General features: G+C 42.8%; 2 protein-coding genes across 2 annotated transcripts; one reads left to right on the top strand and one right to left on the bottom strand.

Moving 5' to 3' along the window:
• Positions 1 to 9,696: 9,696 nt before the first annotated feature.
• LOC310868814 (uncharacterized protein) lies at positions 9,697 to 12,293 on the top strand. Its single transcript, XM_083779285.1, has 3 exons — positions 9,697 to 9,810; positions 10,811 to 11,039; positions 11,765 to 12,293. Exons 2-3 carry the CDS (start codon positions 10,831 to 10,833, stop codon positions 12,177 to 12,179), a joined length of 624 nt encoding a protein of 207 aa, XP_083635411.1. The 5' UTR covers positions 9,697 to 9,810; positions 10,811 to 10,830; the 3' UTR covers positions 12,180 to 12,293.
• Positions 12,294 to 16,373: 4,080 nt separating this feature from the next.
• On the bottom strand, positions 16,374 to 18,911 carry LOC310868675 (E3 ubiquitin/ISG15 ligase TRIM25-like; the record flags this gene model as incomplete). Its single annotated transcript, XM_083779131.1, has 3 exons — positions 16,374 to 16,933; positions 17,123 to 17,986; positions 18,662 to 18,911. 3 exons carry the CDS (start codon positions 18,909 to 18,911, stop codon positions 16,374 to 16,376), a joined length of 1,674 nt encoding a protein of 557 aa, XP_083635257.1.
• Between the last annotated feature and the right edge of the window lie 558 nt (positions 18,912 to 19,469).

The raw sequence follows: 19,469 nt of genomic DNA, 5'->3' as shown, positions 1-19,469 counted from the left end.
ACCCAAAAGAAAAGAAATACATTTTACTGCCGAATATAATTTAATTTTGAGAAATGTGCATAATTCTTCTGAGAATGTTCTTCTTTTTGATTTTTGACTCAACGATCTGTATGGCGGTCACTGTTTTATTTTTATGTTCATTGTTGTCGGGACTCGCCATTAGAAACCTGTATCTCCATATTTCACCGTTTTGGTGTTTTTTTTCTGTAAGCACGGTCGCGAAGGAGAAGTAGCAAAGAAATGGCCGATCTGCAAGCTCACGACGCGCGCTTTGAGCTTTAGGGCTGTGTCACCATTACAGATTTAAGTTGGCGATTAAGTGTTGCACAAATAATTGCGTTTTAATTGTGTTATTTCTTTTTCTTTTTGCATTGAACATTTTGAACATTACAATCTGTCTTTCGGTTTGCCTTTTAGGCTTCGTAATCACAAATAACACATGCTGATACGGCAAATAACACATGATACGGCAAATAACAAATACAAAGAAATCACTAACACATCTAATTGTTTTTTTAATAATCATTTACACAAAAAATAAATCAAAATAGGGGAAATGTCTGATCTAGACCTATACATGCTTATATACGCCACTGGTTTTGAAAAATGTCTGGAACTCTAGACATTTATCAATGTGGGAACAATTGACGATTATCTGAAATAATTGCAATTATGTAATAATTGTGACGGGCCTACTTTGAGCTTGTAGATCGCCTACATTTCTTGAACGTCATTCGTTTTCTTTTCATATATATATTTTTTAAGTGCAAGTAAAAGTTGGTTTTGGACATGACAAGGTTTCTTGCCTGACTGCTGTGACGTTTTGTGTACGATGATACTTGTTTAAATGGATACTTCAATGCTGGTATTGGTTTAAATGGATACATCGATGCTGGTCTTGGTTTAAATGGTTCAGTTTGTGGCTATAGGTGGTAATGAGGTAGAGAGCCAGCGCTGTGAGGAGAGGGGTGACCAACGGGATGCCAAGGTTAATTAAATAAGGTTAGGGAGCGAAGACCGTACATACGGTGGACTCATACCTGGAAGGAAAGAAGACTGTACGGTGGACTCCATGTTGCTCCCTAGAAGGAAAGAAGACCGTACGCTGGACTTCATGTTGCTCCCTAGAAGGAAACAAGACCGTAGGCTACGCTGGACTCCATGTTGCTCCCTGGAAGGAAACAAGACCGTACGCTGGACTCCATGTTGCTCCCTGGAAGGAAACAAGACCGTACGCTGGACTCCATGTTGCTCCCTAGAAGGAAACAAGACCGTACGCTGGACTCCATGTTGCTCCCTAGAAGGAAACAAGACCGTACACTGGACTCCATGTTGCTCCCTAGAAGGAAACAAGACCGTACGCTGGACTCCATGTTGCTCCCTAGAAGGAAACAAGACCGTACGCTGGACTCCATGTTGCGCCCTAGAAGGAAACAAGACCGTACGCTGGACTTCATGTTGCTCCCTGGAAGATGTGTAATGGGCTATATTCAGCCAACATTTCCGCGTTCAGCTTCAACCTTCAATAGGATTTTGCTGGATGATCTCAAGCAGCGGCCAGGCTTGTAGGGGGTTAAAGGATTACAGATGTAAGCAGGTGCCTGACCATTTAGAGCAGGGGTCCTCAACTAAAAATGATGAAGGTCCACAAATATTTTTTTGAATAAGACCGAGGTCCGGTCCCATGTGCGGCGTCCATCGGAGAGCGGGGCTCTATGCCTGTTTAGTATGGTCAAGCCAAGCTTATACAAATCAGATCCCCTTCCAACCAACCAATAATGGGGTGCAGAGTGCAGGCCCGGAGTGGAACTCCGAATCCAAATCACACTGCGCGCGCCAGAATTTTGGGGGATATTTTGGGTGCCTTTGCAGCAATTTCACATGAGAAATGTACCATCGGATGTTATTTATATTATTAACTTCTTCCCTCCATTAACATAAGACACACAATGTAGTTGTGCTGCAGCAACACTGCCTGAATTGAATTGAAATTGACTGTGGCTGGCCTGGCCTGAGCTTAGGAGAGATTTTTTTTTGCTGGCCTGACCTGATGCAAAAAAAAAATCACACACGTGTGAACTGAGTGGTGCAATTCCCCCCCCCCCCCCTCTCTCTCTCTCTCATTAGAGGCACTACCCCTCTCACTGTTTCTGGCGCCCCCTACTGCTATTATTAAGTCACATACTCATGCTCACACAGACACACACACAAACAAACAGGTACGAGGACATTGCAAGCTGGTTGTAGGAGTGGTTGCACCACTCAAAAAAAAAAAAAATATATATATATATATATATTTTTTTTTTTTTTTTTTTTTGCCTAGGGTCCGCAGAGAGGTGATCCGCGGTCCGGTCGTGGACTGCGGTCCGCCAGTTGAGTACCCCTGATTTAGAGCTTTAAAAACAAGTAATAAAATCTTAAAATCTATTCTAAAATTTACAGTGTTCGATTCGATAATTCGATAATAATTAGTATACTGGAATAATATTGCCATTTGAAAATGGCTTATCTTCAGTGGTTCCTAAAGTAAGTGGGGTCCTTGAGGGAGTTCCAGGGGGGCCCCATGCAACTGAATGACAGTTTGGAACCAAATGGACCCTCAGGGTCTGTAACTGACACTGTATACAAATGGATTAAATTGACATTGATTATACAATATACATCGGGGTCGCAGAGATAGAAATGCCATTAAATGCCAGGCCAAACTGGGGGTCCTTAAACGGGTTGAAAATCACTGCCAGAGCCGTAGAAATCTTCTCTCATGGGGGTCCCTGGCATATCTCTTCAAATGGGGGTCCGCGGGGCTAATGAGTGTCCATTCGGGGTTCCCTGAAATGAAAAAGGTTGGGGCACAATGATCTAGCAGCTTTCAACGCTTTGCAGTTTAACCCATTTTGACCTGAGATCAGATTCTAAAAATGTCTTCTAAATCCTGACAGTTTTCTGAAAAAGCTATGTTTCTGTCAGTCGTTCTTCGATTAAAAAAAAATAGCAGACCTACAAGCTCGTAGCGCTATGAGCTTGTAGATCTACTATTTTTCAATAGCTAAAGCATAATATAATGCTAACACCAAAAGGGGTTCCCGCCCAAAATGGGTATAATGTGAGCATGTATTTTTGCTACTTTTCAAAATCTTGACATAATGTGGAATAGATTTGAAACATTTTTACAAAACAAATCTTGCATTTGGTTGGTGGGGGGGGGGGATCCCTTGGTGTTTTAAGCATTACGTTATGCTTTAGCTGTTGAAAAATAGCAGATCTACAAGCTCATAGTGCGGGCGCTATGAACTTGTAGGTCTGCTATTTTTGACAATGTGGCGCAAATCTTTGAATAAATATTCTTTCAGGGCGAACGTTTTTAACTCAAATCTTTGCTTCTGAGGGCAGTGAGGGGGACCCTGGAACTACACATTTTCAGATGGGGTCTGCGGCCAAATGCAGATAATCCTGGGGCTCCTTGACATGAAATAGTTTGAGAACGTTACTGACACAAAAACTTTTTTTTCAGAAAACTGTCAGGATTTAGAAGACCGTTGTAGAATCGTCCTCAGGTCTATTAAATTACATTAATGTATGTAGGGTTCTTGACCTGAAGCAACGTGTTTTGGGTTTGTTTCTGGGAGAGAAGACAAATACCCTATTTATTACAATGCAGTGTCACTGGAGATGCAATGCTGGTGGAATACAGCAGATGGTGATATTGTACTCTTATATGCTTTGGCATATTTGTGGGTCAGGGCTAGAGTGGGCCGTTTTCTTTCGATCGCCTGTTAATCTATTTGAACCATGATAGATTAGTCAAAAGCACCCAACCTTTCTTCTGGTGACTGATAGTGTCCTTCCAATACACTAGGGGGGCCGTGCTTTTTCATTTGCTGTTCTCATTTATTTTTAATAATACAATTTAATAATAATTTTATTTCTGAAGTTACAATGCGTTTGTTTAAGGAGGGGACGGGGCAGCTAAAAATTTATATCAAATATCTAAATTCTGAATCGAGCAACTTAAAAACTGTCTGGGGTGTTCACATGAGCCTGAGTATAGACGATCAAATTAACGTTTCTTTTAAAGAGAAATATCCCTTTAACCTCCCGATTTGATAGGATCTTGATACCTATAGCCGTGCAGTCAGACAATAACAACAATAACACGCACAAAGAGGTCCATGCAAGGCCACAGAGCACCTCCTGCCCTTTTCCCTCTGGACAAATGTGCCCTTTTGTGTACAGTGTACACTATATGTGGTGGACCATGGTGACATTGATCAATTCTTGCTAAAAAAGCTTCTAATATATTATTTAGGCCCCAAAATCTATAAATCTCACACTATTAAGGCAACCGGCCGGTTCCACTCGCTGCACAAGGTGCCCTTTTTCACTTGAGTACCTGCCCCTCTAAATGGCTGTGCATGCCACTGCATAAGATAAGAACACAAACACACATGTTGGGACGAGTCATTTGTGGCAAGGAAAGCAGAGTGGGACAATGAACTGATCCCTTGCTAAGATAATAGTCTAAACTGTCTCTCTCACCCAGATGCAGATGGAGTGTCCATGAGGGAGGCTGCGTGCGAGATAACAGAGAGGAGGAGTCTGTTAACCCATTTAGAGTCTGAGGACGATTGTACAAATGCCTTCTAAATCCTGACAGGTTTCTAAAAAACTAACATTTTCATGTCATGGAACCCCAAAGAAATATATGTAAATATGTTGAAAATATGTTGTTCCAGGGACACCTTGGAACAACATATATAAAGGCCTTTATAACAGGGCTGGATCTTTATCCCAGTTCCAGCCTTGGTCGTGAACTTGACAATGTATGAATCTTTGTCCCAGTCCAGCCCCACTTCTGCTGATGCGTTTTGTTCAGTTTTGTTCACAGTGAGAACACGCTGCACCTCCGCATCTCCAGCCGATAGGTGTGAACGATTTTACCCACGTGAATGGGGGACCATGTAAAACAAAGGCTGCTTGCATACTGTAATTTGCTACTAAACAGACTACATTTGCATGCACAAGGGCTGCCAAAGGGTAACAAGACAACTCACCCTTTTTGCCCCTCCGAGTGAGTTGTCTGGACAACTCACCACCCCGAAAGTGAAGACACCTCACCAGGGGTGAGATGTCTTCACTTTCAGCCACTTCCGGGGTGAGTTGTCTTCACTTTCGGGGTGAGTTGTCTGACTGAATATGTATACCCTTTGAGCTCTTTTATATACTTTACTGAATATTTCCCATGTATCCCATTTATCCTTAATATAATCTAGATTAATTCAACCTTATCTTCCTGAATTACGGCATAGATCCACTGTTCTTTTTTTTTTAATATATTTTTTATCCCACGATTTTGTAACCCATTTTTCACCCCTGTGTCAATCATCTAATGTGATCCTGGGCTCTACACATCCTCCGCCAACCTGGGGAGAGCAACGGACTTAACTCATGCTTCCTTCATGCTTGAGTGTCCAAGTTGCTCCTTTACACCTGACAGGGGGGAGTTTCCCTGGTTGGACGTAGCGCGTGGAAGGAACACGTTATTCCAACCAGTTCCTTTCCCCTCCATCAGGCGCCCCGGCTGGCCAGGGGGAGGCAGTTTAGAGACCAGGATTACTGCATGTTTTTGTGAGGGTATCTACCCTAGGGGACACGGGGAGAACATGCAAACTCCACACAGAAAGGCCCTTTCGCCAACCCCGCCTTCGGGTATGGGCACTGATGACGCGGAGGAGGAAACACGCCGCCAGCACCCACAGCGCCCCGAGCGGGAATCGAACCCAGGACCTTCTAGCTGTGAGGCGACAGCACTACCAACTGTGCCACCGTGCCCCTAGATCCACTGTTCTTGATTTATCTGTGTGTGTGTGTGTGTGTGTGTGTGTGTGTGTGTGTGTGTGTGTGTGTGTGTGTGTGTGTGTGTGTGTGTGTGTGTGTGTGTGTGTGTGTGTGTGTGTGTGTGTGTGTGTGTGTGTGTGTGTGTGTGTGTGTGTGTGTGTGTGTGTGTGTGTGTGTGTGTGTGTGTGTGTGTGTGTGTGTGTGTGTGTGTGTGGCGCGCGCGCGCGCCGGCACTGTTGGCCCAATTAATTAAGTGTGTGTGTGAAACTTCTGAAGAAATGTGTACAACTGTGTTGGCAATTTGGCCATAGATGTTAATATTACCTGGACCCCTCCTAGACCCCTCCTAATTTGTTTACTCAGGATGGCTGAATGGTTATATAAGGTCACTTGTAATTTATCACATGCTTATACGTAGTAGCCATCATCATCATCATCGTTGGGGGGGGGGGGGGGGGGGGGGGGTGTCAATAGCTTTGCTATTCAGATGTATTCAGTTAATAAGTAGGCCTTTTAGAACTGTGTTCGTTGGGAGTGCAGTCTAATTTTGCAACTTTGTACAGCTGTGAGACTTTGCCTTTGAAGCGCAAACATTATCCCCAAACGACCCCCCCACGTCCCCCTCAATGCTGCATAGAGAGAGTGAGAGAGAGACGCTCTACTCCTTACTTACAACAGTGTTTCACCGGATTTTACTGTTAAAAAAATAATTAGCGCGTGACTGCGCACATCTGTATGAACCAAATATATATATATAAAATAAATAAATATATTTTTCAAATATAAAGTACTCACAAAGTGTCCCACGGGTGTTAGTTAGTAGCAGCGCCAGCGATTAGAATTGCTGCGTACAGCAATTTTTAATAAAAAGCATTTTTGTCCGAGCTCCCCGGCTACTTTTTTCAAACGGGGTTCGTTTGGGAAATCCACAGTTGCACACCGGGAGCGCACTCGCCTATTAGTCTGTATTGGCAGGGCGGTCAGCCTACCTATATCGAACACACCGAGTGCCACCCTCCTCCCGACCGATAGGGGCGCGTAGTTGAAAGCCAATGGCAAAATAACACCTCGGATAAAAATGCTTTTTATTAAACAACGCGGGATGCAGAAATTCTAATCGCTGGCGCTGCTACTAACTAACACCCGTGGGACACTTTGTGAGTACTTTATATTTGAAATGCGAATGTTTATATATTTTAATTATTTGTAAATGTAGCGTTCGCAAAAACCAGGGTGAAGTTGCGTCAAGACTCTCGTATGAATACGAGAGTCATGAATCATGGCTAGTATTCTGCCAAAGTAGGCTATCTTTTGTTGTTTTTCTTGTTTTTCCGCCCCCTCTCTTTAAAGTTAGACTGGGCCAGCTCTAAACGTACTGGTCCACGGCCCGCGTGGCCCAATGGACCCAATGCCGTGCGCTGCAGTGCTGCACACACACACACCGTGGAAAGGTGTGTCAGAGGGAGATCGAGAGAGGGAGGAGACGCCTAAAGCAAGCAGTAGGCTAGTAACTAGTTGTTACATGTTCTACTTTGATTGGTGTTATGCACTTTGTGACTGTGATTGTCGGTGAAAGGTGCTCTGCCAATAAACCTTATACGTATACTTACTAGAAAAAGTGCTGGTATTGTACGTGGGACAGCAATGTTCGGCAATGTTCGGAATTCGCCAATCAGGGTTGATGAAAATTTGTACAGATTCGTCTTGATCACTTGACTCTAGAGATAATGTGTACCGATCAGTGATGTTTTTGGAAGCAAATTTAGATTTTAGTTTTAGTCGTAGTCTCTTGAATAGTTTTAATTTACTTTTAGTCACATTTTAGTCCCCCGGATTGTTTTAGTGTTAGTCTAGTTTTAGTCGACTAAATATCATAAGATTTTTAGTCGACTAAATCTAAAATTTTGTTCGACTAAATGTTCATTTAGTCGAACAAAATGTATTTTGGCGGCCCTTGATGAAGTCGTAATGCCTGTTTTTTTTTTCACTTGCTGAAAATGGCAAGTGAAATATCTAAATATCAGCTATTTTCAGCATGCAAGTGTAAAATGACTTATACTGGATCTCTTGACCACTAGTCCCTTCCTAACATTTTAGTCTAGTTTTTATTTGTTGACGGAATCGTCAGTATATTTAGTCTTAGTTTTAGTCGTCATTTTCATTTAGTTTCCGTCAGTGAAAAAAGGTAGTCGACGAACATTTTTCGTCTTAGTTGTAGTCGACGAAATCAACACTGGTACCGATTTGCGTGATGTTTGGACAAAATCTGCACAAGTATAATTTGCTTAGCAAAAACCGGCCTCCTCCTATATATAGGCCAACGTGAAAAGGGTGGCATTTCTTTTTCTTCCTCAACCCAGTGGGAATGTGCATGCAAAGCTTCACGCCAAGCAAACGCTGATGTTCATGGTTTGAGGCATTTTCTTCTGATTTGCGTGATATTTGGACAACATTTGTAGCCTGTAGGAGTTTAATACTCGGCTCTGCTCTGGCTTTAAAAGTGTGTGAGTGTGCACAGTTTCTCTTTGATTAATTGGGTCAACAGTGCCGGCGCGCGCGCACACACACACTCACTCACTCACTCACTCACTTACTCACTCACTCACTCACTCACTCACTCACTCACTCACTCACTCACTCACTCACACATACGCACATACGCACATACGCACGCACAGACACAGACTCACTCACTCACTCACTCACTCACACACACACACACGGCGGCGGCGGTGGCTCAGGGGTAGAGTGCCTGGATGGCAACCGTAAGGTTGCCAGTTCGAACCCGGACTCCCCCAGAGTTAGTGTCGAAGTGTCCTTGAGCAAGACACTGAACCCCAAATTGCTCCCGATGTGCTAGTTGGTGCCTTGCATGGTTTCCGCTGCCATCGGTGTATGAATGTGTGTGTGAATGGGTGAATGTAATGCACAATCTATATGTAAAGCGCCTTGGATAAAGGCGCTATATAAATGCACCATTTACCATTTACCACACACACACACACACACAGACGGACATGGTGAAACACAGTATGCCATGGCTTCGGCCTTGGCGGAGACTATCATCAGTATTAAATAAGTAGCAGCAAGGTGTGTGTGTGTGTGTGTGTGTGTGTGTGTGTGTGTGTGTGTGTGTGTGCGTGCGCGCGCGCATGCGCATGTAATGCACAATCTGTGCAAAGTGCTTTGCATGAAAGCGCTACATAATTGCAGGTCTCTGCACTAATATAGGCAAAATGCCTTTATTTCATCTAAGGTTACCCTTCAGACTACATCTTGCTGTACTTGCCCTAGCCTCGTCCTCCTACAGGCGTATAGGCTTTATTTAACTTAAATAGCACTTTATGTAGCCATATAGCACTCTAGTGTAATGTATACACATATAGTTTCCTTATACCGGTATAGATATTCCACTGTTAGGTTCTTAAGCTTACGTATGATTCATGATGATGTTTTTTTGTTTGTTGTATATATGTTTATTTTATGTTTTTTGTTCTTGCTTACTGTGAATCGCTCTGGATTAAGAGCGTCTGCTAAATGCCTAAATGGTGAATCGTTAATCTAAGGTGGGAAAGTGGAAATTTTGTTTCTCTACACGAGAAAGAATGCCCTGTCCTGAAGTAGCTGATCGCTATCATGGAGATGTAAAACGTCCTACCCACATGGTGCTGTGGGTATAGGAAATGCCCTTAATGCCATGCCCTTATTTGCTGTAAAGCACGTGATTTATCTCTCTCTCTCACACACACACACACACACACACACACACACACACACACAAAAACAGGAGACAAAAACAACCCCCTCGCTCTCCCCCACCCTCAGTCATACAGTCAACTTAATAGTCAAGACACACGCGAGAGAGCTGCTTCTTTGAGGACCATCATTTTGGGGAGCATCTCTCTTTGAATCAGAGTCGTATTTCTGTGAATGCAGCTGTTGCTTCACGGTACTCCAGAGAGACCACCAGCGTGAGTTTTCATTCTATCTTGTAGTGTATATACGATTATTAGGTAACTGATCGCAATTATTATTATTAAGGGAGTCCCTCCTTCTTCTTCTTCTTCTTCTTCTTCTTCTTCTTCCCCATGACGATTGGCCAAATGGTGGCGCTATAGCACTCAATTGAAAATGAAAACTTTGAATGTGAATATCTCATGAACCATTTGACTATTAGCAATGACACTTTGATACACATATGTGTCTCCTCATGCCAAACAACTTTCGTGTTCTGACTTTTGACCTGTAGATCACCCGCCATTCTTAATTATATGAAAAACAGTTAAAATGTATCTCCTCCCAGGATCTTTGATGAAAATGCACAAAAACGTCTACACGTGAACTTTGGACCTATACGGACAAATAATCGTAATCGTAGGTTTTATGAGCCAATGAAAATAGCTGGTTTGTGAACATTCTTCTTTTGTCCCTAATACATACAGCGTCATATGCTTTTGCAACTGTACAGTATGGTAGAGGGGCATGCCAAATATCACTGAAAGCGTACAAAGAGAAGTTTGTACGTGAAAACGCACTGTAGTAATGGATACAGTTGTTACCAAAAATACTGGATGATGTTACTGTATAGAATGAGTCAACTGACTATGTCTGCATACAGTAGCTCAGTCGGTAGATCTCTCACCTTTGGACCACAGGGTCACTGGTTCAAATCCAGGTAGCATCAACTCAGCCTGTGATTCTTATTTGTGCATATTGTTCTTATTGTGTATTGTCTTCTTTCTTGGTCCCGCCTTATCGCTGCTTGCAGCTATATATTTTTATTTTTATAGCAGATCTACAAGCTCGTAGCGCCTATATCTGCTATCTTGCAATAGTTATGCACAACACAGTTCTTAAAACACCAAAAGGGGTTCCCGTCCTTTAAGTAAATGCACTTTACTCTCTCTCTCTCTCTCTCTCTCTCTCTCTCTCTCTCTCTCTCTCTCTCTCTCTCTCTCTCTCTCTTCCCTCCCAGGTCTTTTCCTTCCACTCGTCATGATGTCTATCATCTACACATGCCTGTGCATGTTAGCTCTAAGTGCCGCCGTAGGGGATGCAAGCGGAGTAGGAGTGGTCACGGCAATCGGAGGAGCCAATGCATTTATTAACCTGCTCACCAACGCCGGAGGCTTCCTCCCGACCGACCGCCAGTGCACCATTCGGATTCAGAACAAGTGCACTTCCCACACTCTCACCAACCCCAAGTACTATTATAAAAAAAACAGATACAACAACAACAGATTTTATTCTCCTCGTGGAGTCGTGTGCTGCATGCTTGAGTTCTATACCTTTACGCTCGACTTTGTGCTCAGAAGAGACCGCTTTTCTATTTAGTTTGTTTATTTATTTTTATAAGATTTTTAATCACTGGCTGATTGATTAATTGATTGATTGACATTGACCCTTTTTTACGGGGGACAGTTTCAAATTTCCACCACCCTATAGGTGCTTTTTGATAGTCTAGGGATTCACATTCCTTAATGGCTGTTGGTAGGGTGTTCCACATTCTAGTGTCATAGGAGCGAAATTAATTGAATGTCTTGTTTGAGCCGAATTAATCTGGGTTGCAGTGATAAAGTTGAACTGAACTCCCTCTGGTGTTGTGATTAACGACTAGGCTCTAACCCAGTGGTTCCCAAACCTTTTTCATGTCAAGGACCCCCACATTGACACTAATTAGCCCGCGGACCCCCATTAGAAAAGATATCCCAGGGACCCCCATAAGAGAAGATTTGTACGGCTCTAGCAGTGATTCTCAACCAATGACCCTCAGTTTGACATTCATATTAGTCTACAGACTCCCATTTAATGGGTTTTCTATACCCCAATTCATATTGTAAAATCAATATTAGTTTAACTCTTGAGAGTGTACAAATTCCCGCTTTGGGAATCAACTCTAACCTTTTCCTTCTCCTCCTCCTGTATCAAGCATGTACATCCAGAGCGGCTCCAGCTCTGTGGCGTTGCCTCACGACATCGGCCCCGACCAGGAGACCGTCGTGCAGTTCGTCAAGACCCCGCACGCCGCCAAGGGCGCCGTGGGCGTGTTCACCTACGACATGCAGGACGCCAGCAGCGGGCGCAGGGCCAGGACATTCGCCCTCATGTTCGCCGTGCCCTACGACTTCACCTTTCACGGCAGCTGGTACGCGGTGGGACTTTGGTACGACGCGATCCCGTGCACTTATGACCTCTATTATAGGATGTATTACCAGAACGAGCAGGGTTGGTTCCACAGGCGCAGCGCTGACTCGTACATCACGTACAGAGACGCCAGGTACACCGTCAAGGCCTCCATGACCAACACCTTCAAGCCCACTATAGTGGTGAAGTTTTCTGACTGAATAGGTGTTGGTTTCGTCGACTGAAACTGAGACACAAATGTTCGTCGACTACCTTTTTTCCACTGACAAAAACTAAATACAAAACTAAGCCATGATGACTGAAACTAAGACTAAATATATTGACAATTCCATCAACAAAACATTTTAGACTAAAATGTTAGGAAGGGACTAGTGGACAAGAGGTCCAGTGTAAGTCATTTTACAATCGGTTGCATGAAAAGAGCCGATCTACAATTTCACAATGACTCATAGCGTGGAATCACTGACACTTCCTCCGCGGGGAGGAAGTGTCAGTGAATTGGAGATTGTCCTAAAGTAAATACATCTCATCATTTCTGAAATGGGACTCGATCTGAACCCAACCACACCAGATCAATTCATTTCCCCAAATCCAAGGTACCAAAGGTTAACTCTGAACTTGGTAGATCTGCTTTCGGCTTCTGTGGCCCTACATGGAATGACCTGCAAACTACATTAAAATTTACCACATTGGTAGCCTACCCCTGAGTCATTTTAAACCTTGGTGAGCAATACATGTAGACCCCCACAACATGTAACTGTTTTTAGGTCGTTTTGAAATTAGCTTATATTTGTAACACATGTAATTCATACCTTTTTGTATTGTGATGTTTTCTATATGATATTGTATTACTCGACGACGCTGAAAATCAGTTTATTTACTCAGTATAATTTCGAGAATGAATAAAACTTGAATTAATCCACGCTATGAGTCTGGCCCCGCCCGGCTATGACATCACTGCATATCCACATTCCATTCAGGCTATAATTGTATAAGTGCCACATTTATAAATGTATACCATAGCCTACTGTGTTAATAAAGTATTAAATCATTCAATCTATTCAATTAAAGGACACCTTTAGTTATTATTCAACCAAGGTTCATGTTTTAGGTTGTTATATTTAGAGAAAGTGAAAGATGAGGCTGAGGCTTAAACCTCTCTCATTTGCTGCTTTCTTTCGTTTTAGCGTTTGTATAGATGCGGGGGCATTCGAACATGGGGCTATTTAATACGTATTTTCGTATTACGCTGGCGACTGTTCGCCGCTTCACTTCCCAATGTATGTATGAATGAATGAACCATTGTAAAACGCTTTGAGCACTTGGAAAAGCACTATAAAAATGCAATTCATTATAAAAATGCAATTCATTCATTACACATGCACCATTATAATGTTCCAATAACTGAATGTCTCCAGGTTATAGTCCTATAAGGCCATGCAACTCTTTATGTGTTTCTGCTAGTATTATTTTCCGTTCATTTAAAAGTTACATTTTGACAAACATTTCCATCACAAGCCACGGCTGGCGATGATGACCCCTGGACTGAACACATCATGTATTATAAAGGAGATCTCGCCATCTACTGGTGAAAGTGTTTACAATGCATGCATTTAAGAGAGGATTTGTGTTCTTTCACTGTCATGGTTTTAAACTGTGTTGATTTTGGCAAACTATGACAAAAAATGTTCGTCAACTAGCTTTTTGGGATCCCCCAGGAGGCGGTTCAGAAACCCGTCTGGGTTTGATATCAAAAGACATGGCTTCCATTTCCAGGTCCTCCATCATGCTGTGTGAAGCCAAGCATGTTTAAAAACTGGCAGGAATCTGGAACTCCAGACGGGAGTCAGAAGAACTGTGAAATGTGAATAGGAGCAGTCCACACAATCATGTTATTTATTTATTGAATAACTTGATGGATGGACGGGCGGTTACATACATACAGTAGGCCTACTGTATAGGGCGGTAACAAGAAGACTCGCCACTTTTACCCGGGGCGACGCTACTTCACATTCTGGCGAGTTATCTTCACTTCATTGAGAGAGTGTATAGGCAAGCGCACCACAGCTCAGTGGACATTAAATATAGGCTACCATGTTTGATAAGTCATATAAAAACATTACTTAAACCCAAATGAAAATATAAAATTCACAGATTATAGATCACTTGGAATTATAACAATCTGTTGAGTATTGCCTGAATAATGCCACTAGTGAAATCCCAACTTCTTCTTTTTCTGCGCCGATGGTGATGCTCGATCCACTTGTAGGCCTACAGCACTTTGGTCAGCTTCTATTGTTTTAAATGTGCTATATAAATAAAGTTTGATTTAGGCCTATATTGGAGCAGGTGCTGGCAAATAACTAATTACTGTAATGCCATGCAGTGAAGTTGCGCAAATGTCAACTCAATTAGCAAGCGGAGCTGCTCTCATGCACTCTTCACTGTCTGCAGCACAATGACTGCAGATCTCTTCTTAAAGTTTACTTATTATGGTTTACTTTCAACCATAAACCATAATATGATTGACAAACCTTGGATTATAATTCTTCATCGACCAACAGCGCATGCAGCATGAATATGAGGTAATTTAACTATGTGGGATTTCTCCATCGGCATCGAATCGCTCGGAATCGAGTCGACTTCACTTTCGGGGCGAGATTCCTTCCCCTTTTGGTGAGTCTTCTTCACTTTCCGGGGCGAGTTCTCAGAGAACTCGCCCCGGGTCGAGTCTTCCGGTATTCTGTAGGGCAGCTGGTTTCTTGCAGACTGGTATTAAATCTGTGTGTACTTTCTGTGGGAAACGATTGTAGTTCCTATCAGTGAACTAAAGTCACCCAAAAAAAAGGACACTAGTGTCCACTGAGACTGAGAAAAACATCACGAAAACATTATTACATTTTATTTACAAACAAAAAACAAAACAAAAGTGCAATCTAATGCAAACATCAGGCACACAGCCATCATAAAGCAGAACAGATATAATATTTAGTCATTTGTTTTTTTATTCAACACTCGTGTTAAAATCCTCATTAAGTTCCAGGGACACCCCCGCCCCCCTGGACCACCACTATTTTTCAATAGCTAAATTATAACATGATGATGCTTAAAACACCAAAATGGGTTAAAACAGGAGCAGATTGTGAAAATAGCAGATCTACAAGCACAACTCCGTCCTCACGTTCTCCAGATCTAATATAATAATATACACACACTATTATACACACGAGTTGATTTTGTTGACTAAAACTATGACGAAAAAGTTTGTCGACTATATCTTCTCAAAAGATAAAAACTAGACAAAAATGTTAGGAAGAGACTAGTGGAGATTGAGAAGAGATCCAGTAGAACGGAAATATATAAGTTATGCTTGGTTGGATACTGAAAATAGCAGATCGACAAGCTCATAGTGCGTCACCGAGTGCTGCGTTATGAGCTTGTAGATCTGCATTCTTTTTAATTGAATCGTGAAAATGTGTTGCAAATCTTTGAATAATATTCTTTATTTTTTTCAGTAAACTGTTAGGATTTAGAAGATAATTTGTAGAATCTAGTCTCAGGTCTTAATGGGTTGATTATTAACCCCTTTAAGCCCCTATATACTTCATCATACGACACATATAGCTGAAAAATAGCTGATCTACAAGCTGACAGAGCAGGCTGAGAGAAAAACTATACAATAATGAATAAACAACACTACCATTTATTCTAGTATCATCATCATGTTGGTTAATTTTCATGAATTATAAATTAATTACAATATGATTATTAATTCCATTTCATCTGTAATGTTGGAAATATGGAAAAAATAAAAACCAATAGGTCTATTTCACAAAAATAATGATTACATCATAACAAGACAAATGGTGCTAGGAAGGTGTATGAATACAAGAGGACACAATATTAACCATTATATATTTACACATCTGTGTCACTTTATAGCTTTTAACATTATTTAACCATTATTTACACATCTGTGTCACCTTGTAGCTTTGAACCATTTAACCATTATTTACACATCTGTGTCACCTTGTAGCTTTTGACCCTTTAACCATTATTTACACATCTGTGTCACCTTGTAGCTTTTAACCCTTTAAACATTATTTACACATCTGTGTCACCTTGTAGCTTTTAACCCTTTAACCATTATTTACACATCTGTGTTACCTTATAGCTTTTAACCCTTTAAACATTATTTACACATCTGTGTCACCTTGTAGCTTTTAAATTAGATAGATTATTAACCCCTTTAAGCCCCTATATACTTCACCATACGACACATAGCAAAAATAGCTGATTTATACAAGCTCACAGAGCAGGCTGAGAGAAAAACTATACAATAATGAAGCAACGATTCTGATCTGATGACACGAGAGACAAAACAACAGTGTGATCTAGTTGAGCTCACACAACTCAGCAGTGGATCCATGTGAATAAAGATCAAATCCAACATGGAGGTTGTGTGTGAACTTGGTGTGGACTGTGTGAAGGACAGTCATGGTGTCGTCAGAAACACTGTAGAAGGACAGAGTACCTCCACTGTGGTCCAGGTACACTCCTACTCTGGAGGACACACGGCCTGGGATGGGAGTTACAATGTTTCTGTGTCTGAAAGTATAACCTTGTTCTGTACACTCTAAAGACCACGATTTATCATTGTATCCAAATCTACATTCACCACCACCTGTTCTGCTGATATCTTTATGTGAGACTGCTATACCACAGCGTCCACTCCTCTCTACCTCAGAGTACCAGCGTCCACTCAGAGCCTCTCTACTCAGAACCTGATGACATCTAGTGAATCTCTCTGGGTGATCAGGATGTGATTGATGTGTGTCCATCCCTGTTACTTTTCTGTTCCCTTCAGACAGAGACAGGAGTTGTTGAGCTGTGTTTGGATCCAGTGTGATCGGACGTGAATACTGTAAGAACTCAGCTCTGGTCTTGGGTTCTGCTGGTGTTGACAGTGAAACCAGTGGCGGATTTACCAATCTGGGGGCTCCCAGCAAAGCTGAGGCGGGGGGGCAGAGGATGGGCCGCGGGCGGACGGTGCGCGGGCGGACGGCGGGCGGGCGGCGGGGGCCCCCCGCCTCAGAGCTCTGCGCAACTGCGTGGTCTGCGTGGTCTGCGTGGTGCAATAAACTGTCCGTGAGTGAAACATCCACTCTGTTCACTGTCTCTGAGACATTTGTCCCTTCCTCTGTGAGAATGTCCTCCAGTCTGTCCCTCATCTTGGACACGGCCACAGTCACATCTTCAAAGTATCTCAGAGGACAGACATTGCTGCTGACTGGGTGTGTAGATTCAACGATTGTTGAGAGGGAGGAGGTGTAACGCTGTAGAAAACGGATGTGATCCTCTGTGAGTGAGAGCTGCTCCAGCTCAGCATGTCTCCTCCTCAGTTCAGTGACCTCCTGCTCCACACGCCTCCTCAGTTCTTCAGCACGACTCACTTGACGTTCCTGCTGGTCTCGGATCAGCTCCCTCACCTCAGATCGTCTTCTCTCCATGGAAGAGATGAGCTCAGTAAAGATGGTGTCGCTGTCCTCCACTGCTCTGTCAGCACGGCGCTTGATGGACTCCACCTCCTGGTGAAGCACTTTCACATCTTTCTCTCTCTCCTGGATTCTCTGCTGGATGTTCTGCTGACTCGTATTGACCACTTTCTGTCTCTCTGCCCGTTCTGCTGCGGCCGAGGTCGTATCGTGACCTTTGTGTTCTTCCATGAAGCACAGATAACAGATACTCTGCTGATCGGTGCGGCAGAAAAGCTTCCTCACCTCGTTGTGACGAGAGCAGATGTTCTCCTGAAGCTCGCCAGAGGCTTGGACCAGCTTGTGTCTGTTGAAGGCAGGAGACTGATAGTGAGGCTGGAGGTGAGTGTCACAGTAAGAGACCAGACACTGAAGACAAGTCTTCACAGCTTTCAGTCTCCTCCCAGTGCAGACATCACAGGCCACATCTCCAGGTCCAGCGTAGCAGTGAGCAGGAGGAGCAGCTTGGAGTCCTGTTGATAGATTGATACAGCATGTATTTATCAATATGAAAATAATATAGGCTATATATATTTAATGTGTGTGCCTGTACCCTCAAATTAATACAAACAACTACATTATTACTTTGTAGCCATCATAAAGCACGGAGCAAGTAATGCAAAAAACAACAATAATTAAATCCTTAATTATTACTGCAATTATTTGTGTGACAATTAACCATCAACTTAAATTAGTAATGGTGACAGCCGTACACTTGGTGTGTTTATTGTTTAGTTCTGGGTAAAGAGAGAGAGAGAGAGAGAGAGAGAGAGAGAGAGAGAGAGCAGCCAATGAGGGAGCAGAAAACAGCACTGGTCATATAGACTGATTCACAGAGGGTTTCCTGGGTGCGGCCATTACTGAGGTGTACCATTAGGTGCAACAGCACTGATTAGCTGCACCTGGCCTACGGAGCACCGGTGGTATACACCTCAGTAATGGCCGCACCCAGGGCACCCCTCTGTGAATCGGTCTATACCATGCAGCGCTCGAGACAAGCTGCAGATTTACTTCAGTAAATGTACTTAGTTACTTTCCACCGCTGTTTTTGTACTTACATTTATTATGTATTGTATGTATTGTATTTATCGGTTCAGAAAATCTTACAGACAGGGAGCTGTTTTTACAAGAGAACTTAAAGGTCTCACCTGTCTTCTTCAGGCTCTCCACCACCTCAGCCAACATGGTGTTTTTCTTCAGAACAGGTCTTGGGATGAAGGGTTGTCTGCATTGTGGACAGCTGAACCTCCCTCTCTGATCGTCCTGGTTCCAGAATCCCTCGATACACGTCCTGCAGTAGCTGTGTCCACAGGGAACAGTCACTGGATCATTCAGTAGATCCAGACAGATAGAACAGCACAACTGTTCATGATCCAGTTGAACTCCCTGCTGCGCCATTTTAGTACGACTGACTGACTGACTGACAGACGAGTTTAGTTTGGTTGCATTTTCTCAGAAATCACATGACTTGGGAGGTTCATCCCGGTTGTGTGTGTGTGTGTGTGTGTGTGTGTGTGTGTGTGTGTGTGTGTGTGTGTGTGTGTGTGTGTGTGTGTGTGTGTGTGTGTGTGTGTGTGTGTGTGTGTTGGTGCTGGTTGATGGGGCTGATAACAAAGGGCATGGCAGGAATCTGCTGCAGGCACTCTGCTGAGGTTTCAGGTTCCACTTAATCTCCTTGTGTACAGCGCAAACATGAGATACAAACAAATAGTTCAACTTTATATTGAGCTTGTGTTCAGGTAATTATTATAAAAATACTATTATATTATACACTCAGGCGAGGTTCAAGGACATGAGCAGAACATCTGAGATCTAAACACAAAGACGTTCAGAGAAAAGATTAGATTTAGAGTCGATAGATTTCTCTCTGTCTTCATTTAGACCAGTAGCACTGTGCGCTACCTACTGGTTCTACCAGTATGTCTGCATGTTTGGTGTGTGTGTGTGTGTGTGTGT

The sequence above is a fragment of the Protomyctophum parallelum genome, assembly GCF_964188405.1.
Source record: "Protomyctophum parallelum genome assembly, chromosome: 13".
NCBI lineage: Eukaryota > Metazoa > Chordata > Actinopteri > Myctophiformes > Myctophidae > Protomyctophum > Protomyctophum parallelum.
This window is presented reverse-complemented; position numbering and strand designations above follow the sequence as displayed.